Source organism: Bufo bufo, chromosome 5 (assembly GCF_905171765.1).
Source record: "Bufo bufo chromosome 5, aBufBuf1.1, whole genome shotgun sequence".
In the NCBI taxonomy this organism is placed as follows: Eukaryota; Metazoa; Chordata; class Amphibia; order Anura; family Bufonidae; genus Bufo; species Bufo bufo.
The window spans coordinates 323,051,962-323,078,889 of record NC_053393.1 but is presented as its reverse complement, the minus strand read 5'-3'; the positions used below and the strand labels follow the sequence as shown (position 1 = coordinate 323,078,889).

General features: G+C 43.9%; 1 protein-coding gene across 3 annotated transcripts in view; it reads left to right on the top strand.

Moving 5' to 3' along the window:
• LOC121001695 (cadherin-6-like) overlaps positions 1-26,928 on the top strand; it is a 393,550-nt gene that overhangs the window by 300,041 nt on the left and 66,581 nt on the right. For all 3 annotated transcript variants that reach the window (XM_040432869.1, XM_040432870.1, XM_040432872.1), the window contains one exon: positions 5,539-5,792. In XM_040432869.1, coding sequence (XP_040288803.1) covers positions 5,539-5,792 — 254 coding nt within the window. The remainder of the gene's footprint in view (positions 1-5,538; positions 5,793-26,928) is intronic.

Genomic DNA, 26,928 nt, shown 5'->3' with positions numbered 1-26,928 from the left:
TGAGATTACATTTTCTGTCTTCGCCATCCGTAAAATGAGAGCTAGTTCTTTCTGAAACTGAGTGGTTGGGTCCCCACTAAGTTTCTCATATCTCTCTCTATCACTTAACAAGTCCTGACACATTTTTTTGTAATCTGCCGTGTCCAACAAAACTATGTTTCCTCCTTTGTCAGAAAGTTTAATAGTTACATTTTTATTGTGTTCCAAGTCTACCAGTGATTTCTATTCTGATTTACTGCAGTTGAATCCATATTGAGAAGGGGTAAGGTTTGCCAGATCACGGCATACCTGATTTACAAACACATCTATACATGTTGAATCACCGAGGGGTGGCATTCTGAGACTCTTATTTTTGAGGGTGGTAAAGGGACCTTTCCCTTCCTGGGGGGTGCTTTCGCTCAGGCTAAATAATAGACGGACATCTTGTAAAATATCTGGTGAAATGCCCAATTCCTTACTTTCACGTTTATTCACCAGAGCGAAGTGTTTGCGCCATCTAAATTTCCTTGCAAAGAGATGGATGTCTCTAACCCAGTTAAACAAATTAAAGGTCGAAGTGGGGACAAAGGAGAGGCCCTTACTAAGGATACACATTTCTGACTGTTGCAATTGTTGACTAGAGAGATTAACTATTTGGTTAAGTTGCTTTGGGGCCTAAAAGAGGGATCCCGGTGGGGCAGTACCTGAGAATCAAGAGGAACTGCTCTACCAGGGAGGACTTTAAACAACAAGCTGATGATTTACGACATAGATTCCGAGAGAGGGGCTATCCTGATTCAGTTCTTAGGTCAGCATTCAGAAGAGCATGCAACAGTAATCGTGATGAATTGCTGTATCCCAAGCCCAAAAAGATAGATAATGGCCCCATACGTCTCATAGGGACCTTCGATGGGGTATCAGAAGAAGTGAAGGAGGTTCTGAGGAAACACTGGGAAACTCTTCAACTTGACCCTGATATCAAGGAAGTAATCTCGGAAACTGCACAAGTGACATATCGCAGGGGCCATAGCCTAAAATATCGTCTGGTCCACAGTCACTTTAGTGAGCCACAGAACAAAACGGAAATGTGGCTCCGTCGCCCTATGGGATGTTATCATTGTAGTGGCTGTGTGGCTTAACACATATCACCCAGGGATGGTCCTTTAGGAGTAACGTCACTAATAAGGAATATCAGATTAGACACTTTATAAACTGCCGCACCAAGGGGGTGGTCTATAAGGCAAATTGTGACTGTGGCCTGGAATATATAGTCAAAACCACCCGTGAATTGCGGCGACGGGTGGGATAACACCTGGGTGATATAAGAAATAAAAAAGAGACACCATTGGCGAAGCACATTAACAATGTACACAATGGTGATTTCTCCAATCTTAAATTCATAGGGGTTGAGGTAGTCCCACGACCAGGCTGAGGAGGAGATTGGGATAGGAGGGTTCTGCAGAGAGTAACGTGGTGGATCTTTCAACTTAAGACGGTGCACCCAAAGGGACTTAATGACCAATTGTCGTTTAGCTACTACATCGATCCTTAACCAACTGCCTGTTGGCCAAGGGAGCACCCAATGTTCTAATAACCACCTCCCCTCCTGTCCCAACACTCCATAGAGCGTTCAGTGTCTTGCATCATGATGGTTCTGATGCGATATACTCTTATTTTGATCATGAACTGGACCATTATCTATCCTTTACGTTTCCCCATAGGACAGCTGCTGGGAGACCTACGTTTTGTAGGTAATTTTTGCTATGACGGAAAATACCAGAAATCGGCCTGATAAACTCTGTAATATCTCCCTGAGGACCGCTAATCTGGCGGATCCCCAGGTTTATATCCATTATCTGAGCGCTGTATGCGATTGACTTGCTTTGCCCAGTAGGTTAACCCAGTGCATCGCAACCATCCCGCCCACCTGTGACGTCAGAAAGTTGGGGCGGTTGCCAGGTAATAAGTGTATTTATAAGATGTATCCAGAGCACTTCCTGGAACCGTCAGATCACGTGACCGCGAGATGAACACATGACTCAACATGTGATCGGGTCAGGTGACGCAGAAGGGGCGTGGATGGAGCGGAGGAGCGCGGCTTTTTAAACGAGCCGCCAGTGTATTCATACCGCTGCTGCCATACGCAGGACGCCATGGAGGACACCCGCACTATTCTTCTGTGAACAATGCTCACCTAACATTGAACAGATAAGTACACATAATAGTGATCTTGTGCCTTTGAACTGTTGCTGCAAGCACTTGGGCACACCTTACTGAATAGTTGTGAAATACATTTTGGCAACATCTGGCCATAATTACTTATTCAGTATTTGGGAGTGAACACTATACTGGCTTTGAGCATTGATAAAAGCTGATCTGGGTTGATTATATTACATCACCTTTGATTATAACTGATTTGTGATTATTTGATACAACATCTCTTTGGAAGTTTGATTACTCCAGTTTGAATTATGACTTGGCATCTTGTGGTCATAAGTATACATTAGTCCCCTGAGGAATTGGCAAATACTGATGAAACGCATGGGGACATGTTTTGATCATTAAAGGGATACGGCAAGTTCCCTAATATGTTGAGCGACACAGGTGTTTACCTATATAGGTCTGATTAAGTCAGGCAGGAACACTGTGTTGCAAATTCTATTTTTTGTTAGTTGTACATGTATGTAACTACCAGTGACGTCAGGAGTGGTTGGACCCGTTCATATCTGTCTGACGAAGCTGGGCAGTCTAAATTAAGGAAGGGACGTTCTAGGGCTTGAAAGTGAGAGGGGGATATAGGCAGAATCAGGGACACCTAGGGTGTGAGACCCAGCATTGTGTCCCTCTGTATAAACTCTTCTTCTCATTCTATCAATTACCACATCGGGTCCCTTCCCTATTTTTGATCACTCTGCAGGATAATATACGCATGCAGTCTTTAGTTGTTTTCAATGCAACAATTTTTAAACTTTAAGGGCCTATTATTTTATATTAAACGTTAAGTTTTAATAAGCTACCCATTATTTGTTAAGTGCCAGTAAACGCTTTGACCACAAATAACTGCATCAGTGAAGTGCGTATATATTTTTCTTTTTGTACTGAAATAGGCCACTAAACGCTTTGACCATAAATAACTGCAACAGTGAAGTGCGTATATATTTTTCTTTTCGTACTGAATAGGCCACTAAACTATTTTGCCACAAATAACTGCAACAGTGAAGTGCGTATATATTTTTCTTTCTGTACTTAAATAGGCCACTAAACGCTTTCACCACATATAACTTCAGAATTGAAATGCATATATATTTTTCTTTCCGTACTGAAATATGCCACTTAACGCTTTCACCACAAATAACTGCAACAGTGAAGTGCGTATATATTTTTCTTTTTGTACTAAAATATGCCACTAAAGGCTTTTCAACATAGCACTTGCACCCCAATAACAAATTGCTGGAATGACAGAGCTGTATAATGGCTATTTGGATCCCCAAATAATCTTTCTCTGCACTTGTAAATCGCTTTTCTAGCACTGTCCCTAGCGCCTTCTGACATCTCTCCCTGCACTAAGATGCTGTGAAATTATTCCTCCCTGTCCTTTCCCTGCACTTGTAAATCGCTTTTCTAGAACTGTCCCTCGCGCCTTCTGATGTCCCTGCACTAAGATGCTGTGAAATGATTCCTCCCTATCCTTTCCCTGCACTTATAAATCATTTTTTTCAGTTATTTTTTCACAATGAGGTTTTTCCGATTGCTGTCTCTAGCGCCTTCTCATGTCTGTCCCTGCACTCAGAACGCTGAAAAATCTCTGAATCTAAGATGGCCGCCGTATTTATAGGGCTGTGACATCACAAGGCTGGCTGGCTGCTAATTGGCTGCATGCATGGCATTATGGGTCATCCCGCTTTCCCACAGTTTCTTGCCCCATGTCCTCACATGTGTAGCCGCCATTTTAGCAAAAATTGCAATTCGTTACCACGAAGCGCGAGGAAATTCGCATTTGTTGCGAATCAAATTTTTCCTGAAATTCGGATCAAATTCCACTTCGTCAGCTTTGATTCGCTTATCTCTAACTATAACTACCTGTCTAATAGCCTCCACAAGACTTCTGAAGGTGTCCTGCAGTATCTAGCACACACATTAACAGCAGATCCTTCAAAGGGAATGTGTCCACAGAAAATTGCCAATTGTTTAAATCAATTTGTTTGTGTTAAACACTTTTTTAAACGAATTTCTGGTGATTTTATTCAGTGTCACTATCTATATTTAAAAAAATCATGCAGTTTTTACACTGACTACCAGGCCTAAAAGACTTCCAGTCTTTTTAGAACAGCTACATGGCCCATAAATGCAATGGATAGGAGCTGGCTCCATTGACTTCTATAGGAGAGTTTTCTAGGCATGCTCTGTGACCTGTGCGGAGGTCAAGATGGAACTGATAAGCTGTGAGATCACCCATTGTAAATTATGGATTCTGTGTTATCTATATAGAGGTGTTACTTGTCGTTGCAATTCTTCAGGAAATCATTAAAGCTAGTGGTGAGAGTGAAAATTCTAGGATCATATATATATTTTTAAAACATAGATAGTTACATAAAAATTCTGAAATAAAAATATGTAAAATCCTGATTTAAATAGGACATTTTTTGCTGATACATTTCCTTTAAGTCCTGTAAGTTGTGAGGTGGGACCAACGTGTATCAGAGATGTTTTTCCAGCACATTCCATAGATGGTCGATTGGATTAAGATCTGTGGAATTTGGAGGCCAAGTAACTCTTTGTCAGTAATGTTACCATGAAGAGGTGTATGTTTATCTCCAACAATGTTTAGGTAGGTGTAGCATGTTTAATATCAGTGCAAGGTTTCCCAGTAGAACATTGTCCAGAATATCACACCGCCTCCCACCAGCTTGCCTTCTTCCCATAATGCACCCTGTGCCATTTTCCCCAGTCTTCTAAATGAATTTAACAGAAAACATGATTCACTAGACGATCCCATTTTCTTTCACTACTCTATGGTACTGTTTTCCATGCCAATTGAAAGTATATTCATCAGTGAAGAGCGGTCAGAGTTCTACTGTAGCTCTTCTTTGGGATTAGACAAGATGGGCCAGGCTTTGCTCCCTACACTCATCAGTGAGCCTTGAGCGCTGATGATCCAGTTGCTAGTTCCCCTCTTGACCTTCGTTGAAGGACTTTTGGCTGGTACTAACCACTTCATACCAAGAAAACCCCATAAGTCCTGACATTTTGAAGATGCTCTGACTCGTTTAGCCATTACAATTTTGCCCTTTTCAAAGGGTTATTGTAATGAAGTAATTAATGTTTCTTCTTTCAGTATTTTTAATATTATGGTTGACCAGTGTATATTAGACTATTATGTATTATGACTTCCTTTATATTGCTGTAAATAGTATTGAGTACCAGAGACATGATACATAAAGATAGAAATATATGGCTATAGATATATAGCATTAAACCACTATTTAGAAATTAACATATTGGAAAAACTTGTATTTTTGTAATTAGATTTTTTAATTCAACTATATATTTTTTTTCCAGCTGATGGACTTTGAGAGAACGAGGATGTACAATTTAAAGGTCGAAGCTGCCAATGTATATGATGATCCAAGATTTCACTACTTAGGACCCTTCAAGGATGTTGCTGCTGTAAAAATTATAGTGGAGGATGTGGATGAGCCTCCATTTTTTAGCAAGTCAGCCTATGTACTCGAGGTGAAAGAAGATGCAAACATTAACACTATTATAGGAACAGTTACAGCCCAGGATCCGGATGCAGCTAGAAGCTTTGTGAAGTAAGCATAAGAAAAATGCACATCTATTTCCCTGTAGTGATCAAAGCAGCAAAATGTTATATTATTAAAAGCCTTGTAGATGATGAGACCAGAATTATCAAAGGATGTTATGGTTTAACACTTTAGCTTTATGTGTCATTCATGCAAATGGGATTTTAAGAACTGCTATAATTTTACATTCTTTCTTTAGGCTCTAAACCATGTGAACAGATCAGTCCAAGATGACATTTTATTTTACCTAGCTACTGTAAATTAAGTCAAATTTTACCAGATCGTTCTGTTGCCGTAGAAGGCCATTTTGTATGTTCTCTTCATTTGTACAGGTGACTCTATAGGTTGGCTGCTTTATAAACAGTGTACAGAAATGATCTGTATCTACATATTAATGTCATTCTCTGTTCCTCTAAATTTCCAGATTTTAGCACTCCTGTTAGTTTAGCTGAATCTACATAAAGGGGTTCTTTGGAAATTATACAAGATGGCCTCCAGTAACCCATCCCAGAATATTAATAGGATGGGTTCCTTCCACTTGTAGGTCTGCCTGAGAGGAGTACGATCATTTACAATAATGATGCAATCATAAGCTCAGTTTCTCAGCCATGACTGTATGTTGTAGGCAGGATTGCATCATTACTATCTATTGTAAATCAGAGTTTCTCCTCTGCAGTAGGATCCATCTTGTCTAATTTCCAGAGGTAGATTCACACATGGCAGGTTAGTTGCAGAAATTTCTGGAACTGAAAAGCAAATCTATTCATCCGAATGGAGTTGCTTTGGCCGGAAGCACATGGATTTCTGCAAGCCAAATTCAGAAGAATTGGACAGTCTCAAATGTCTGCTACAAGTCTGCTGTGTGTGAATTCACCCTGCTGATATTTTTAGCGCGCAGAGGATTGCCTAGACTTGATACAATTCTAACAAACTTTCAGCTATGAGAAGTATCAGGGCTGTATTGGTTTCCAGCAACTGGATTTAAAGTGCTTTTCCAAAACCTCAAAAATGTAACTGAAGGCTGGGTATGTTCTCCCACTGTTCCAGGGCCACCTCTCTGGTTCTCCCAGTAGTCTATGTTTCAAGTGCTTCCAGTTTCCAGTCACTTGTCTGCTGTGGCCAGTGATTGGCTGCAATGGTCACATGGAGTAGTCAAACAAACACTACAACACCGGTAGCACAGACCACTGGGAGCACTGTAGAGGTGGCCCTGGAACAGCGGGTGATTGAGCAGCTGAATATTGCTTCTTTTATATTTTATAATGTTCCCAGCCTCCAGGTCAACTTTATGGTGTCTTGGAAAACCCCTTTAACCCCTTAAGGACTCAGCCCTATTTAACCTTAAGGACCAGGCCATTTTTTGCAAATCTGACCAGTGTCATTTTAAGTGCTGATAACTTTAAAACGCTTTGACTTATCCAGGCCATTCTGAGATAGTTTTTTCGTCACATATTTTACTTCATGACACTGGTAAAATTAAGTAAAAAAAAATCATTTTTATTTATAAAAAAAATACCAAATTTACCAAAAATTTGTAAAAAATTGCAAATTTCCAAGTTTCAATTTTTCTACTTCTATAATACATAGTAATACCTCCAAAAATAGTTATTAGTTTACATTCCCCATGTGTCTACTTCATGTTTGGATCATTTTGGGAATGATATTTCATTTTTTGGGGATGTTACAAGGCTTAGAAGTTTAGAAGCAAATCTTGAAATTTTTGAGAAATTTTCAAAAACCCAATTTTTAGGGACCAGTTCAGGTCTGAAGTCACTTTGCGAGGCTTACATAATAGAAACCACCCAAAAATGACCCCATTCTATAAACTACACCCCTCAAGGTATTCAAAACTGATTTTACAAACTTTGTTAACCCTTTAGGTGTTTCACAAGAATTAATGGAAAATAGAGATACAATTTTAAAATTGCACTTTTTTGGCAGATTTTCCATTTTAATAATTTTTTTCCGGTTACAAAGCAAGGGTTAACAGCCAAACCAAACTCAATATTTATGGCCCTGATTCTGTAGTTTACAGAAACACCCCATATGTGGTCGTAAACAGCTGTACGGGCACACGGCAGGGAGCAGAAGGAAAGGAATGCCATACGGTTTTTGGAAGGCAGATTTTGCTGGACTGTTTTTTTTGACACCATGTCCCATTTGAAGCCCCCCTGATTCACCCCTAGAGTAAAAACTCCCAAAAAGTGCCCCCATTATAGAAACTACGGGATAGGGTGGCAGTATTGTTGGTACTAGTTTAGGGTACATATGATTTTTGGTTGCTCTATATTACACTTTTTGTGAGGCAAGATAACAAGAAATAGCTGTTTTGGCACCGTTTATATTTTTTGTTATTTACAACATTCATCTGACAGGTTAGATCATGTGATATTTTTATAGACCAGGTTGTCACGGATGCGGCGATACCTAATATGTATACCTTTTTTTTTTATTTATGTAAGTTTTACACAATGATTTCATTTTTGAAGCAAAAAAAATCATGTTTTAGTATTTCCATAGTCTGAGAGCCATAATTTTTTCAGTTTTTGGGCGATTACCTTGGGTAGGGTATGATTTTTGCGGGATGAGATGACGGTTTTATTGGCACTATTTTGGGGTGCGTGTGACTTTTTAATCGCTTGCTATTACACTTTTTGTGATGTAAGGTGACAAAAAATGGTTTATTTAGCACAGTTTTTATTTTACATTTTTTACGGTGTTCATCTGAGGGGTTAGGTCATGTGATATTTTTATAGAGCCGGTTGATATGGACGCGGCAATACCTAATATGTATACTTTTTTATTTATTTATGTAAGTTTTACACAATAATATAATTTTTGAAACAAAAAAAAATCATGTTTTAGTGTCTCCATATTCTGAGAGCCATAGTTTTTTCAGTTTTTGGGCGATTATCTTAGATTGGGTCTCTTTTTTTGCGGGATGAGATGACGGTTTGATTGGCACTATTTTGGGCTGCATATGACTTTTTGATCGCTTGCTATTACACTTTTTGTGATGTAAGGTGACAAAAAATGGTTTATTTAGCACAGTTTTTATTTTTTATTTTTTACGGTGTTCATCTGAGAGGTTACGTCATGTGATATTTTATAGAGCCGGTTGATGCGAACGTGGCGATACCTAATATGTATACTTTTTTTTTTTCCCCTATTTTTTACCAAATTTTTTTAACTTTATTTGGGGAAAATGACGTTTTTGTTTATACATACAAATATGTATACTTTTTTTTATTTATGTAAGTTTTACACAATAACAGCTTTTTTCAAACAAAAAAAATGATGTTTTAGTGTCTCCATATTCTGAGCCATAGTTTTTTTTTTTTTTGGGCGATTGTCTCATGTAGGGGCTAAATTTTTGCGGGATGAGGTGACGGTTAGATTGGTACTATTTTGGTGGGCAAACGCCTTTTTGATCGCTTGCTGTTGTACTTTTTGTGATGTAAGGTGACAAAAAAATGGTTTATTTAGCACAGTTTTTATTTTTTACGGTGTTCATCTGAGGGGTTAGGTCATGTGATATATTTATAGAGCCGGTCGATACGGACGCGGTGATACCTAATATGTATACTTTTTTTTTTTCCCTATTTTTTACCAATTTTTTTTAACTTTATTTGGGGAAAATGACGTTTTTGTTTATTTTTACTTGAAACTTTTAATTTTTGGGGGGGAAACTTTATTTTTTAAACTTTTCTTTTCACTTTATTTTTCGTCCCACTTTGGGACTTGAACTTTTGGGGGTCTAATCCTTTACAATGCATTCCAATACTTCTGTATTGGAATGCATTGGCTGTATGAGTAATACTGTGTGTATTACTTATTCAGCTTCCGGGGCCTGTGAGATCCAGGGGGCTGGATCTCACAGGCTCTTCACCGGAAGGCAGCGCGATGCCTCAGGAAGGCATCGCGCTGCCTTCCATGCCATCGGGTCCCCCCCACAGCCCTATGGGGACCCGATGGCACCACCGCCGCACCAGGTAAAAGCCGCAAACCGCAGGTCTGAATTTACCTGCGGTTTGCCGCGATCGCCGACACGGGGGGGTCACAGGACCCCCCCCGCGCATTTAGCCGAGGTGCCTGCTCAATGATTTGTGCAGGCACCTTGTCATGTGTCCTTAAGGACTCAGGAACCATGCCGTACCGGTACATCATGTGTCCGTAAGGGGTTAAACAAGAATGTTTTTATTCACTTACTGTGTACTGACTGCCGGGTCCCATGGAAGGCATAAGAACGTACAAAGCCACACTTATCCCATTTTGCTTGTGCTGCCGGCCGCATTCTTCCACTTGTTCTGGGAAGAGAAATGTCACATTTGCATTCTTCCAGTGCGGCGAATTGAAAGCATAAAAAGATTGCCACAGCAGAACTCTTTTCCAACTTGTTAACCTGGCGTTGCCATCCTTCATTGTAGTCTGACGTTTTAAGAGATATGTGACCTATCACAAGATTGATGTTGCTCCTCTCATACATAATATTCCTGTGATATACTTTCTACTGGAGCTCCAGATTGTATGTGTTGAGTGTAACACCTTTGTTTACTGCTCATTGACCTTGAGCTTCATCGGCTTCAGCAGTATTTATCAGGAAGAAGCACCCGTTTTCGGAGATCACAACGCTTTAGGAAATGTAGCCAGAATATATTTTCCTATTAGAAATAAAATCTTCATTCTTGCCTCCTAATAATTAGAAATATCTGCGGTAATTTCTCAGGCAGTTTGATTGAAGATTATCCTAGACTGTTACATGTTGTTTCCTGAACGTTACATGTGTACTATACCCAGCTTTATTACATAGCAGGCGTTCTGGAAATGGCAACACATTTCATTTGAAATGAAATTGTTTTTCTCCTCAGCTCATTACAGCCAGGGTTTCAGTACAGAGAAGCTGATCACACATGTGACTTGAAGCTTGCTTAATACATAAAAGCTACCCCCTGTTTTTTTGGATGTCAGGTGCAGTCAAATAACTGTAGAAACCAATATCCATTTATTCTTTTTAATCAGGATGCATCAGAAGCGTGCCTTGTATCAAATTCAACATTTAAAAACATCAAACCATGGTGCAGAAATCCAGGAGCGCGTCTTCCAACACAGAATTTTTATTTTTTTTGGATGGCACTGGTGACAAATAATCGAGTTGGGAATAGTAATAGAAAATCAGCTAAATCCCCGTAAAAAGCTTAGATAGCTGTTAAAGTAGCATCTCTGCCCACAGTAAATAGCTTCTTCCTAATCTCTCATTCTATTGTATACCGCACCAGCATATGCTGCATTACTGTACAGATAATGTATTCATTTAGTCATTGCCCCTCACAATCTGATATCCTTCTCTAGGCTAGGACCAGTTTTTGTTAAGGGCCTTACACGGGCCCGAGAATCTAACAGATTATCGCTAATGAGCGTTCATAGTAACACTCGTTAACGATAATCAGGCAGTGTAAATGTACCGCTGATTACCCAATGTACCGCTGATTTACACAGGATGATATTACCCAACAATCTGCTGATCGTTAGCGGAGGAGACCGCTGCATTTACGATCTCCTCCAGAGTATGGGGAGGAGCAATTGCGAAAGCCATCGCTCTTCCCCATAAGGACTTGTTGTTTGCCGGCACGATCTGCCTCTGTTAAACCATCATTTTTGCGCACGCACAAACAATCGTGATTACACGGCACGATCTGCTCCCGGAAAACGATCATTTTTGCATGCGCACAAACGGTCAGATTACACGATGAACGAACGTTTCGCTCGTTCATCGGGTAATCGGCAGTATATTTTCACCACCCAATCATCATTAACGAGCGTTACTATGAATGCTCATTAATGATAATCTATGCAATTCTCAGCCTGTGTAAAAGGCCCTTAAATTTGAGAGTCAGGTTTTTATTTAACCCCTTCCTGACGTGGAGATTTTCATTTTTTTCATTTTTGTTTTGTTTTACTCATGCATTCCCAGAGCCATAATGTATTTTATTTTTTTCCATTCACATAGCCATATGAGGTATTATTGTTTTACAGGACAAATTTTACTTTATAATGGTACCATTTAATATTGCATACAATGTAGTGGGACGGAATTGGAAATAAACACAGCTCTGCCACAGTTTTATGGGTTTTGTTTTGTAAAACTGGCCTAATGCCTTCATTCTTTGGGTAAGTATGGTTACAACGATACCATGATTATATAGTTTTTCTTGTATTTTAATGCTGAAAAAAACTTTCGAATTTTTTTTAAATACCATAATCTGACCCCCATAACTTTTTTATAGTTTACTAGCTGAAGGACCCGGCTTCGCTCCTTTAATGTTTGTGTGTGTCGTTAAAAGATATCAACACTATTCACTATAACAGTGACATCTACAGCACTCCGCCCCCAATACAGTGACCTTCACAGTCCCCCCTTAACATTGACCCCCCCACAGTGCACTGTCCCTTAAAATTGGACCTCCACAGCAGCACACCCCCTTAACTTTGACCTTTACAGCAACCTGCCCCTTTAACAGTGACTTTCTCAGCATACTACCCCCTTGACAGTGACCTCCACAGAGGCCCACCCCCTTAACAGTGGCCTTTACTGAATCGGGGGCGTGTCCTTTTGAACAGCTCACTCTAAGACAGCAGCACTGTTCTGTCTGAGTGTGAGCTGCAGGGAGAAAGTCACCCTCCCTCCCAACCCTGCAGCTGACATTTTTTAAATCCCTGTCGGCTAAGGAGTGGAGGGGTATGGCCTAACCAGATATGGGAGTGACTTAGCGGGACCTAGAAGTTGATTTTTAACTTCATTTTTTCAATCTCAGTCGGCTAAGGAGTAGGATAGGGCGAGGCCTAACCGGATCGGGGACGTGTCCTTTTGAACAGCTTACTCTAAGGGTCCATTCACACGCTCGTAGAATGGGTCCGCATCCGTTCCGCAATTATGCGGAACAGGTGCGGACCCATTCATTCTCTATGGGGCCGGAAGAGATGCGGATAGCACACAGTGTGCTCCAGAAAAAAATATAGCATGTCCTATTCTTGTTCACAATTGCAGACAAGAATAGACATTTCTATGGGGGTGACGGCTGGGTGTATTGCCGAATTTTTCAATCCCCGTCGGCTCAGGCGTGGTAGGGGCGTGGCCTAACCAGATCAGGGGCGTGGCTTAGCGGGACCTGGGGGCAGGGTTTTAAGTATTTTGATGGTGGACACATTGTGGCAGGGGGCGTGTCTGGGCTCCTTCCTGCAAGAGTGACGCCCCTCTGGGCACCTTACTGGCTCATTTGCATAACAAATAAACTGGAATTTCAGAGGATAAAAACATCTATTGCTGGAACAAAGGCACATCTGGAAATAAGGTACTAAGTGCTATTAGGCCATGGCATTATTTTAATAGGGATTATCCTGGTGACAGATTTCCTTTAAAGCTCTCCTACAGCAGTGAAGATAAATGGCTGGGTTGTTATGGAAACCTGAAGTAAAACTGTATGTGGAGGCTGAAGGACCTGAGAGCTTCTATTGGCTGATAAGGGTCTTGTGACCAAGCTTCTATTGGCTAATGCATTTTTTGGGAATATCTCGGGAACTGTACGTCCTAGAGAGCTGAGACCTGCTCTAAAACCTTCCCGGACACCTGATGTACCTGTGTGCCAAATTTTGTGATTGAAAATGCGACGGTGCAGATTCCTTTAGTGGACATACACACACACACATACACTCAGCTTTATATATTAGATGTCTATGTGTAGCTGTGTCAGGGCCCAGTTTTTGCAAGACAATCTGTGATTATCTGGCCCCATAACTTTTTTTATAGTTTATGTCTATGTAGCTGTGTCACGGCCGAGTTTTTGCAAGACCAGCTGTGATTTTATATTTTGATAGTATTATTTTAATAATAATAATAATAATAGTATAATAATAATTCTTATTATTATTGTTATTATTATTTTATTATTTATTTTTATTTTAAATTTGGGAAATGGGGATGATTTCAATTGTTATGTTTTTTTTATTTTTTAAAACTTTTTTTTACTTTTTTTAGGCCCCTAAGGGGACCCCAACAAGCAATCATTAGATTATCATTTCTATTCAGTATTGGAATTTTAAACATTAATAGAAATTTCAGTATATTCTAATGAAGGCCAGCAGGTGGCAGCACTGTATTGGAATATACCAGTTATAGGCCTAGAAGGCTTTTTACAGGCTTAGGCCTATTAGTACTGATCTCCTCAATCTCAGCAAGTGGAGAGAGTTCTGGACAGGAAACGCATGTACCTCAGATTTTTTACCTCTCAGATGCTATGATCGCATTTGACCACGATATCTGATGGTTTAAATGTCTGGGATCAGCATTATTGCCAATCACAGACATTAGCCCTGGTTGTGTGTTCTGTGAAAGACAAGGCACCCGGTGGCTATGGCGCTTGTTCCTCCCCAGAGTAGGCACCATCTTTAAAAACCCAACATCCGCTGTACATGTACAGCGGATGTTGGGGAGGGGTTAAAGAAACAATAAACCTAAAAATAATTAATGAAACTAATAAAAATAGCCGCTCCCATTGTTTGTCAAGCTGCAGCATTTTCTGTCTGATCCTTTCTTGTAGTAGGGGTTAATCTACTGATCAATTCCTTTTTCAGCTCGAAAACGATTGTGTCGAGGGTTGGATCTTATAAAAATTTTTTTATCCTACTGCTGACAGGGCAGAGCAGGGAGAGTCCTGCTGCAGCCAGGTGTCTTACAGCCAGACACAGGACAGTAAGGAGGAGAACATTGGCATGGCTGAGCTCCTGGGATGCACACAGAAGATTTTGGTATATACCGCTCAGTATTAATTGTAATGTGAGACAAGATAAGATCAAAAGAAAGAAGAGATTTAGGGAGAAAGTGCTGGGATTTTTTTTATTTTTTTTTGTACATTTTCTACGTTTAAGGTTCCGTTAAAGGGAACCTGTCATCAACTTTATGCTGACCTCACTGAGGGCAGCATAAAATTGTGACAGAAATGCTGATTTCAGCGGTGTGTCACTCTAAAAGTAAGTGGTTGCTGAGAACCAGCATCATAATCACTGCAGCCCAGGCCTGGAAAAGGGTCAAATCTACCTGACAAGAGTCCTGGTTATTCATAATCTCCTGCTCTCCTGCCTATCTGCTGATGATTGGCAGTTCTCTCCGAGAAAAAAAGGGAGAAAACTAGGTAGAAGACTGTCAGTAATCAGCAGGTGGGCAGGGAGAGCAGGAATTCATGAATAACCAGGACTCTTCTCAGGTGGTCGTGACTCTTTTCCAGGCCCAGTCTGCAATGATTGTGATGTTGGTTCTCGGCAACCACTTTGTTTTAACTTATAAGTGACAGACCGCTGAAATCAACTCACCTGTCTCTACTTTATTCTGCCATTAGTATGGGCAGCATAAAGTTGATGACAGGTTCCCTTTAAGGGTTCAGCTATTTAGCTATAGTTGTAGTCGAAGCTACACAGTTATAATTTATAGATGAACTTTGGACTGTTTTGGTCCTTTGCACATATATCTGTTTGCTGCCTAAATGAACTGTATGTTTCATATTAAGATTATGGATATCAGATCATTGAAGACTAATCAGTTTAACAAACAATCACTTTGTCATGAAGCGCATTTGTTTGTAAGTAGTGGGTGCAATGACAGCATCGGTGATTGTGCTGCTCCCTGTCATTGTACCCCTCAAATGCCGCCTCCATAGCTGATCACTGCATCTGATAGTAATAACACAGTATAACATTTTTAAAAAAAATTAAATCATACTTACCTCATCCATTTGATCGTGTCAGCTGGAGTGGTGACGTCATGTGTCACCGCGCACAAGATTTTGTGCGAGATCTTCAATGAAGATGGCGGCGGCCAGCTTGTCACGATCAAATGGATGAGGTAAGTATGACTTTTTTATTTTTTACCGCTATTCAGGGAAAATCGATTTGCTACCATGAAGCACAAGGAAATTTGGCTTTGCGGCAAATCAAATTTTCCCTGAAATTCGGATCAAAGTTCGTGGACTTCGATTCGCTCGACACTGAACTTTTAGGGATCACATGCTTAAAAATAAAACACTCCAGGTATTTGAAGAAATGATTAAGTTCAAGCCTTTCATTTTATGGCATTGTTATACAAAGTAAATGGATGAGAGCTGCCCTTCAAATGCTACATGTCATTGCAGAACGCTGCTCCCTTTTCTTCAATAGTACTGCATATTGTTGTTGAAGTGTTCGTATGACAAGCAACCCTTCTAGAAGAGCCCTCAAACGTGAAATATAATTAGACCCTAAAAGAAAAGGCATATTAAAAGATTCTCAAAGACACTTATATGTAAATGTACTTATACTGTGAGAGACATTAAAATGTTTAACACTGCAGCACTTTTCATCTACTCACTTTAATTCATTGCTAACTATTCATAATACAGACTAGTGGTAGACTCTCAATACTGTCATATCCTTTTCATAAGTTTTTATCCTCTGTTTCCATGCTTTATTGATAGGGCACCTGACATACAGTAGGTAACAGAGTATTAAAACTATATGCATATTAATTCAGTGCAGACTTATGCTGAATGGTACAGTATGTGTACAGGGGCAAGGAGCATGGTTATAGGGGGTGCAGATGTAGCAGTTTCTTCCAGGCCCTGGTGCTTGAGGGGTTCAAAATGCTTACAGAGGTATTCTCATCTCAGGAATTTATGTCATATCCAAGTCCTGTGGACCGATGAGTTTAAAATAGAACTCTTTGACCACAATGAGAGAAGCAAAGGTACAGTCAGGTCCATAAACATTGGGACATTGACACAATTCTTACATTTTGGGCTCTATACACCACCACAATGGATTTGAAATGAAACAAACAAGATGTGCTTTAACTGCAGACTGTCAGCTTTGATTTGAGGGTATTTACATCCAAATCAGGTGAACGGTGTAGGAATTACAACAGTTTGCATATGTGCCTCCCACTTGTTAAGGGACCAAAAGTAATGGGACAATTGGCTTCTCAGCTGTTCCATGGCCAGGTGTGTGTTATTCCCTCATTATCCCAATTACAATGAGCAGATAAAAGGGCCAGAGTTCATTTCAAGTGTGCTATTTGCATTTGGAATCTGTTGCTGTCAACTCTCAAGATGAGATCCAAAGAGCTGTCACTATCAGTGAAGCAAGCCATCATTAGGCTGAAAAAACAAAACAAACTGTCATGGTCTTACCTTCTTGGTGTTCTCCTTCGTTTGACATGTGCTGGCGGCCATCTTGGTTTCTGGGTTTCTTGTAGCCTTCCACCCTGCGGCTCCTCCTTCCCACTGGGAGGAGCTGGATGCCTAGCTCATATATATAGGAGGTCTGTGGCTTCAGTTCCTTGCTTGGTCCTCTTGTGTTCACATGCTTCTAAGACTGCTGCTGCTTCTGGTTCCTGATCCTGGCTTCGTCTGACTACCCTGCTGGTTCCTGATCCTGGCTTCGTCTGACTACCCTGCTGGTTCCTGATCCTGGCTTCGTCTGACTACCCTTCTGGTTCCTGACCTCTGGCTTCGCAAAGACTCTGCTCGGTTTCACCATCCGTTTGGACTTTTGCTTTACAGCTTTATTTTCAATAAAGCCTTCTTATTTTCACTTATCTCTTGTTGTACGTCTGGTTCATGGTTCCGTGACATTAGGACCAAGCCATGAATTCTGACGGTACAGGGCCATCCTCGCTACCCACGCTGGTTGCCAGACTTGATCAGCAGGATCACCTGTTGGGTCGGTTCGCTGTGGCGTTGCAAACCCTGCTTGAACGCACGGCTCATTTCGCTCCCGTTGCCGATGGGTCGGTTGTCGCTCCTGGGCTCGCTCCTACTGCCGCTCCGGTTGTTGCGCCAGAGTCTACCCCGACACCTGTTGTTGCGCCTGCGGTGTTTCGGGGTATGACCGGTTCTGCCCCTCTTCCACAGCGCTTTGGGGGAGAGCCAACTCAGTGCCGAGGTTTCCTTAACCAGGTGGGCATTTATTTCGAGTTGCTGCCACATGCCTTTCCCACTGAGAGATCAAAGGTGGGCTTCTTGATCTCGCTGCTCTCAGACAAGGCCTTGGCCTGGGCCAGCCCTTTATGGGAGAACAACAATCCGGTGGTTGCCGAGTTTTCCGGTTTTGTTGCTTCTCTTCGGAAGGTATTCGATGTGCCGGCTCGTGCTGCCTCTGCTGCGAAGCTCCTTATGTCCATCAGACAGGGTTCACGATCCGTAGCTGAATACGCCATTGAGTTTCGTACCCTGGCAGCAGAGGTGGGCTGGAATAATGAGGCTCTGGTCGCTGCTTTCTCTCATGGTCTCTCGGATGCCTTGAAGGATGAGGTTGCAGCTAAGGACCTACCAGTTGAGCTCGAGTCTCTTATTTCTTTCCTGATTTTGATTGACACCAGACTCAGGGAGAGACCTTCCTTTAAGGAGAACCTGCGGAGGTCTTCTAACAGATTGGTGCCTACGTTTGCTGTCCCACCGTGCCTCCCTCTCCTCCCACGCCTCCTGGGGATGACTTGTCTGGGGGTGAACCCATGCAGCTGGGGTTTGCTCGCCTGTCCGAGGGGGAGAGGGCACTCCGGAGACGCGAGGGCCGATGCATGTACTGTGGTCTCGGTGGGCATTTTCGGTTGGCATGTCCGAACCGTCCGGGAAAACGCTCGTACCTGAGATCCTGTCGGGGGCAGATCTTGGGTGGAGTCTCCTCGTCCCCGGTTTCCCGTGTTGACAAACCACTGATCACTGTTGTCCTCTCCTGGGTCGGGGGCTCGGTGACGACCCAGGCGTTGGTGGACTCTGGTGCTGGTGATTTGTTCATTGATAGTGTGTTCGCTGCCGCCAATTCCATTCCTCTGCAGGCTCGAGGTTCCCCACTGGCTCTTGAGGCGATAGACGGCAGACCCCTTCTGCCGCCACACGTGACTCATGAGACCCTTCCAGTGGGGATAGCCATTGGTGCCGTTCACAGAGAGTCGGTCTGCCTCCAGGTTATTTCGTCTCCACACTACTCGGTGGTCTTGGGGTACCCCTGGCTCCAGAAGCATAATCCGACTTTCGATTGGAGATCGGTCGAGATCCTCTCGTGGTCACCGCAGTGTGGGGCTAGTTGCATCCATGGGTCTGTCAAGTTGCTGTGTACTTCCTCGGACTCTCTGTTGCCTCCTGAATACGAGGAGTACCGGGATGTATTCGATAAGGTGCGCGCGGTTGCCCTACCTCCGCACCGCCCATACGATTGTGCCATAGAGTTACAATCTGGTGCCGTTCCTCCTCGTGGCAAAGTCTATCCACTGTCGGTAGCGGAGAATGAGGCCATGGAGGAGTACGTGAGGGAGGCGCTTTCACGCGGACACATTCGCAAATCTTCGTCCCCGGCAGGGGCTGGATTTTTCTTTGTGAAAAAGAAGGGCGGTGAGTTGAGGCCTTGCATCGATTACAGGGGTCTCAATCGCATCACGATCAAGAACGCTTACCCGATACCCTTGATTTCCGAGCTGTTCGATCGCCTTAAAGGGGCCACGGTCTTTACCAAACTCGACCTGAGGGCGGCATATAACCTGGTAAGGATCAAGGCGGGCGATGAGTGGAAGACCGCGTTTAACACCAGGACCGGTCATTACGAATCCTTGGTTATGCCCTTTGGGTTGTGCAATGCGCCCGCAGTCTTTCAGGAATTCATCAACGATGTTTTCCGTGACCTGTTGCAGCAGTGTGTGGTGGTCTATTTGGATGACATCTTGATATATTCTGAATCCATGGAGGCCCACATTCTGGATGTCAGACGAGTGTTGCAACGGTTACGAGAGAACAAGCTGTTCGGTAAGCTTGAGAAATGCGAATTTCACCGATCCCAGGTAACCTTCTTAGGTTACATCATTTCCGCTGAGGGGTTCTCCATGGATCCTGAGAAGGTTTCGGCTGTCTTACAGTGGCCCTAGCCCAGTGGTCTTCGTTCCCTGCAGCGCTTTTTGGGCTTCGCCAATTATTATCGGAAGTTCATCAGGGACTTTTCCATGCTGGCCAAGCCTCTCACGGATCTGACCAGGAAGGGCAGTAATTCCCAGGTCTGGCCGCTCAAGGCCATCCGAGCTTTTGAGGCCCTAAAGTCCGCCTTTGTGTCGGCTCCGATTCTGTCGCATCCCAACCCTGGGTTGCCCTTTGTCCTCGAGGTGGACGCGTCTGAGACGGGAGTAGGCGCCCTTCTGTCTCAGCGTAGAACACCAGAGGGTCCTCTGCTTCCTTGTGGGTTTTACTCCCGGAAACTGTCTTCCGCGGAGTGCAACTATCAGATTGGTGACAGGGAGTTATTGGCCATCGTGCAGGCCCTTAAAGAATGGAGGCACTTGCTCGAGGGTTCGGTGGTTCCGGTTCTCATCCTGACGGACCACAAGAATCTGACCTACCTTTCTGAGGCCAAGAGATTGACACCACGTCAGGCCAGATGGGCTCTGTTCTTGTCACGTTTTAATTACGTGGTCTCCTACCTACCCGGTTCCAAGAACATCAGGGCGGATGCCTTATCACGGCAGTACTCCGAGCTGTCCAGGGAGGAGTCGATTCCGACTTCGGTCATACCTCCGAATCAGATCCTGGCCGCCATTCGCACCAGCCTGACCTCTCCCCTGGGTGAGCAGATTTTGGCGGCTCAATCTGGTGCTCCCTCTGGGAGACCCAACGGCAGATGTTTTGTGCCTGAGGAGTTGCGCACTCGGTTGTTGCGAACCTACCATAACTCCAAGACCGCGGGGCATCCTGGAAAGAATCAGCTGTCCTGGGCTGTTTCACGTCTGTTCTGGTGGCCTTCCCTACGTTCCGACATCGCCGCATATGTAGCGGCATGCTCCGTTTGTGCCCAGAGTAAGTCCCCTCGGCACCTTCCGTTGGGCCTTCTGCAACCCATAGCCACCGGGGAGCGCCCATGGTCACACCTGGGGATGGATTTCATTGTGGACCTCCCTGCATCCCGAGGCCATACGGTCATTCTCACGATTGTGGATCGGTTTTCCAAAATGTGCCACTGTGTTCCTCTCAAGAAGTTACCCTCTGCACAAGAGTTGGCCACGATTTTTGCCAGGGAGGTCTTCCGGTTGCACGGTTTGCCCAAGGAGATTGTGTCGGATCGGGGGAGTCAGTTTGTGTCCAGGTTCTGGCGCGCCTTTTGCTCCCAGTTGGGGATTCATCTCTCCTTCTCCTCGGCCTACCACCCTCAGTCCAATGGGGCCGCAGAACGATCCAATCAGGCCTTGGAGCAATTCCTTCGTTGCTATGTCTCCGATCACCAAGACAATTGGGTCGACCTCCTGCCTTGGGCTGAGTTTGCCAGGAACACGGCGGTGAACTCTTCCTCTGGGACGTCTCCCTTCATGGCCAATTATGGGTTCCAACCTGCCGTGTTACCGGAGGTATTCTCTCCCCAGGATATTCCGGCTGTGGAGGATCACCTTTCCGTCCTATGTGCTTCTTGGGTACAGATCCAGAAGTCCCTTGAGGTCTCTGCGCAGCGCCAGAGACTCCAGGCTGATCGCAGACGAGCGCCTGCTCCTTCCTACCAGGTCGGAGACCGTGTATGGTTGTCCACCCGCAACCTCAACCTTCGAGTGCCCACTCCCAAGCTGGCGCCTCGCTTTGTTGGTCCCTTCCGAGTGCTTCGCAGGGTAAACCCGGTAGCCTATGCCCTTGCGCTTCCTCCTGGCATGCGGATCTCCAACGTGTTTCATGTCTCCCTGTTGAAGCCACTGGTGTGTAATCGTTTCACTTCCTCGGTTCCTCGGCCTCGTCCGGTCCAAGTGGGCAATCGTGAGGAATATGAGGTGAGCAATATCCTGGACTCACGCCTGGTCCGCGGTCGGTTGCAGTTTTTGGTCCATTGGCGTGGTTATGGTCCAGAGGAGCGTTCCTGGGTTCCCTCCGCAGATGTCCATGCTCCTGCCTTGCTCCGAGCCTTCCACGCACGCTTCCCTCAGAAACCGTTTTGTGCTCCGCGGAGGAGGGGCCCTTGAGGGGGAGGTACTGTCATGGTCTTACCTTCTTGCTGTTCTCCTTCGTTTGACATGTGCTGGCGGCCATCTGGGTTTCTTGTAGCCTTCCACCCTGCGGCTCCTCCTTCCCACTGGGAGGAGCTGGATGCCTAGCTCATATATATAGGAGGTCTGTGGCTTCAGTTCCTTGCTTGGTCCTCTTGTGTTCACATGCTTCTAAGACTGCTGCTGCTTCTGGTTCCTGATCCTGGCTTCGTCTGACTACCCTGCTGGTTCCTGATCCTGGCTTCGTCTGACTACCCTGCTGGTTCCTGATCCTGGCTTCGTCTGACTACCCTTCTGGTTCCTGACCTCTGGCTTCGCAAAGACTCTGCTCGGTTTCACCATCCGTTTGGACTTTTGCTTTACAGCTTTATTTTCAATAAAGCCTTCTTATTTTCACTTATCTCTTGTTGTACGTCTGGTTCATGGTTCCGTGACACAAACCCATCAGAGAGATAGCAAAAACATTAGGCGTGGCCAAAACAACTGTTTGGAACATTCTTAAAAGGAAGGAACGCACCGGTGAGCTCAGCAACACCAAAAGACCCGGAAGACCACAGAAAAGAACTGTGGTGGATGACTGAAGAATTATTTCCCTGGTGAAGAAAACACCCTACAGTTGGCCAGATCAAGAACACTCTCAAGGAGGTAGGTGGTAGGTGTATGTGTTTCAAAGTCAACAATCAAGAGAAGACTTCACCAGAGTGAATACAGAGGATTCACCACAAGATGTAAACCATTGGTGAGCCTCAAAAACAGGAAGGCCAGATTAGAGTTTGCCAAACAACATCTAAAAAAGCCTTCACAGTTCTGGAACAACATCCTATGGACAGATGAGACCAAAATCAACTTGTACTAGAGTGATGGGAAGAGAAGAGTATGGAGAAGGAAAGGAACTGCTCATGATCCTAAGCAAACCACCTCATCAGTGAAGCATGGTGGTGGGCATGTATGGCTGCCAATGGAACTGGTTCTCTTGTATTTATTGATAATGTGACTGCTGACAAAAGCAGCAGGATGAATTCTGAAGTGTTTCGGGCAATAATATCTGCTCATATTTAGCCAAAGGCTTCAGAACTCATTGGACGGCGCTTCACAGTGCAGATGGACAATGACCCACACATACTGCAAAAGCAACCAAAAAGTTTTTTAAGGGAAAGACGTAGAATGTTATGCAATGGCCAAGTCAATCACCTGACCTGAATCCGATTGAGCATGTATTTCACTTGCTGAAGACAAAACTGAAGGGAAAATGCCCCAAGAACAAGCAGGGACTGAAGACAGTTGCAGTAGAGGCCTGGCAGAGCATCACCAGGGATGAAACCCAGCGTCTGGTGATGTCTATGCATTCCAGACTTCAGGCTGTAATTGACTGCAAACGGTTTGCAACCAAGTATTATTATTAGAGAGAAGAATGGATTCAATGCAATTCCAGCTAATTCTGAAAGCAAACATAACACCAACTGGAAAAAAGCTGAAGTTGAAACTAGGATGGCTTCTACAAATGGATAATGATTCTAAACACCTCTCAAAATCCAAAATAGACCACCTCAAAAGACTCAAGCTGAAGGTTTTACCATGGCCCTCATAGTCTCCTGATCTGAACATCATTAAAAATCTGTTGCTAGACCTCAAAAGAGCAGTACATGCAAAACGGCCCAGGAATCTCAAAGAACTGGAAGACTTTTCAAGGAAGAATGTATGAAACTCCCTCAAACAAGAATTGAAAGACTCTTGGCTGGCTAGAAAAAACATTAACAAGGGGGTGTTACTAGGTGCTAACCATGCAGGTTGCTTTGGGCCCTTTTCATTGTTCGCTATTTTGAAAATGTAAAAGATTAAAGTAAAAAAATGTTTTTGCTTAAAATTTAAAGGGAATGTGTCATCTTTAACTTTATACAGTTACACAGTAACAATAATTTTTACCAGGGGTGCCCCGATATATATATATATACACAGTATCTCACAAAAGTGAGTGCACCCCTCAAATTTTTGTTAATAATTTCTCATATAATTTCATGAAACAACACTGAAGATATGACACTTTGATACAATGTAGCATAGTCAGTGTGCAGCTTGTATAACAGTGTAAAGTGAGTTGACCTCTAAGTGAAAATGGCCAAAATGTCAATATTTTGTGTGGCCACCATTATTTTCCAGCACTGCCTTAACTCTCTTGGGCATGGAGATCACTAGAGCTTCACAAGTTGCCACTGGAATCCTCTTCCACTCCTCCATGACAACATTACAGAGCTGGAGAACCTTGCTCTCCTCTACCTTCCGTTTGAGGATGCCCCATAGATGCTCAATAGGGTGTAGGTCTGAAGACCTGCTTGGCCAGTCAAGCACCTTTACCCCCTTGGAGGTGTGTTTGGGATCATTATCATGTTGGAATACTGCCCTGCGGCCCAGTTTCTGAAGGGTGGGGATCATGCTCTGCTTCAGTATGTCACAGAACATGCTGGCATTCATGGTTCCCTCAATGAACTGTAGCTCCCCACAGCCGGCAGCACTCATGCAGACCCAAACCATGACAATCCCACCACCATGCTTGACTGTAGGCAAGACACACTTGTCTTTGTACTTCTCACCTGATTGCCATGACACACACTTGACACCATCTGAACCAAATAAGTTTATCTTGGTCTCATCAAACCACAGGACATGGTTCCATTTCTCCATGTCCTTAGTCTGCTTGTCTTCAGCAAGCTTTTTGCGGGCTTTCTTGTGCATCATCTTTTAAGTAGGCTTCCTTCTGGGATGACAGCCATGCAGACCAATTTGATGCAGTTTGCGGCGTATGGTCTGAGCACTGACAGGCTGATCCCCCCACCTCTTTAACCTCTGCAGCAATGCTGGCAGCACTCATACGTTTATTTTTTAAAAGACAACCTCTGGATTTGACGCTGAGCTCGTGCATTCAGCTTCTTTGGTCGACCATGGCGAAGCCTGTTCTGATGGAACCTGTCTTGTTAAACCACTGTATGGTCTTGGCCACTATGCTGCTCAGCTCAGTTTCAGGGTGTTGGCGATCTTCTTATAGCCGAGGACATCTTTATGTAGAGTAACAATTCTTTTCTTCAAATCCTCAGAGAGTTCTTTGCCATGAGTAGCCATGTTGAACTTCCAGTGGCCAGTATGAGAGAGTGTGAGAGCTATAACACCAAATTTAACACACCTGATCCCCATTCACATCTGAGATCTTGTAACACTAACGAGTCACATGACACCAGGCAGGGAAAATGGCAATTTCTTTGCACAATTTGGCCATTTTCACTTAGGGGTGTACTCTCTGTTGCCAGCGGTTTAGACATTAATGGCTGTGTGTGTAATAAATTTGAGGGAACACCAAATTTACACTGTTATACAAGATGTACACTGACTTCTTTACATTGTATCAAAGTTTCAGATCTGCAGTGTTGTCCCATGCAAAGATATAATAAAATATTGACAAAAATGTGAGGGGTGTACTCACTTTTGTGAGATACTGTAATGTGCATATCTATTCACCCCCCCTCCCCCTAAAGTCAATACTTTGTAGAGCCACCTTTTGCGGCAATCACAGCCCCAAGTCACTTTTAATAAGTCTCTATGAGCTTGCCACATCTTATCTCTGGGATTTTTGCCCATTCGTCCTTGCAAAACTGCTTCAGCTCCTTTAAGTTGGATGGTTTGCGCTTGTGAACAGCAATCTTTAAGTTTGACCACTGATTTTTTTATTGGATTGAGATCTGGGCTTTGACTAGGCCATTCCAACACATTTACATGTTTCCCCTTAACCGCCTCCGGACCGCCTAACGCAGGATCGCGTTCCGGAGGTGGCAGCCCTGCGCACAGTCACGCATATATGCGTCATCTCGCGAGACTCGAGATTTCCTGTGAACGCTCGCACACAGGCGCGCGCGTTCACAGGATCGGAAGGTAAGCGAGTGGATCTCCAGCCTGCCAGCGGCGATCGTTCGCTGGCAGGCTGGAGATGCGATTTTTTTAACTCCTAACAGGTATATTAGACGCTGTTTTGATAACAGCATCTAATATACCTGCTACCTGGTCCTCTGGTGGTCCCTTTTGTTTGGATCGACCACCAGAGGACACAGGCAGCTCAGTAATAAGTAGCACCAAACACCACTACACTACACCCCCCCCTGTCACTTATTAACCCCTGATCACCCCATATAGACTCCCTGATCACCCCCCTGTCATTGATCACCCCCCTGTCATTGATCACCCCCCTGTAAGGCTGCATTCAGATGTCCGTATGTTTTTTACGGATCCACGGATACATGCATCGGATCCGCAAAACACATACGGACATCTGAATGGAGCCTTATAGGGGGGTGATCAATGACAGGGGGGTGATCACCCCATATAGACTCCCTGATCACCCCCCTGTCATTGATCACCCCCCTGTAAGGCTGCATTCAGATGTCCGTATGTTTTTTACGGATCCACGGATACATGGATCGGATCCGCAAAACACATACGGACATCTGAATGGAGCCTTATAGGGGGGTGATCAATGACAGGGGGGTGATCACCCCATATAGACTACCTGATCACCCCCCTGTCATTGATCACCCCCCCTGTTATTGATCACCCCCCAGTAAGGCTGCATTCAGATGTCCGTATGTTTTTTACGGATCCACGGATACATGGATCGGATCCGCAAAACACATACGGACATCTGAATGGAGCCTTATAGGGGGGTGATCAATGACAGGGGGGTGATCACCCCATATAGACTCCCTGATCACCCCCCTGTCATTGATCACCCCCCTGTCATTGATCACCCCCCTGTAAGGCTCCATTCAGATGTCCGTATGTTTTTTACGGATCCACGGATACATGGATCGGATCCGCAAAACACATACGGACATCTGAATGGAGCCTTATTGGGGGGTGATCAATGACAGGGGGGTGATCACCCCATATAGACTCCCTAATCACCCCCCTGTCATTGATCACCCCCCTGTCATTGATCACCCCCCTGTAAGGCTCCATTCAGATGTCCGTATGTTTTTTACGGATCCACGGATACATGGATCGGATACGCAAAACACATACGGACATCTGAATGGAGCCTTATAGGGGGGTGATCAATGACAGGGGGGTGATCACCCCATATAG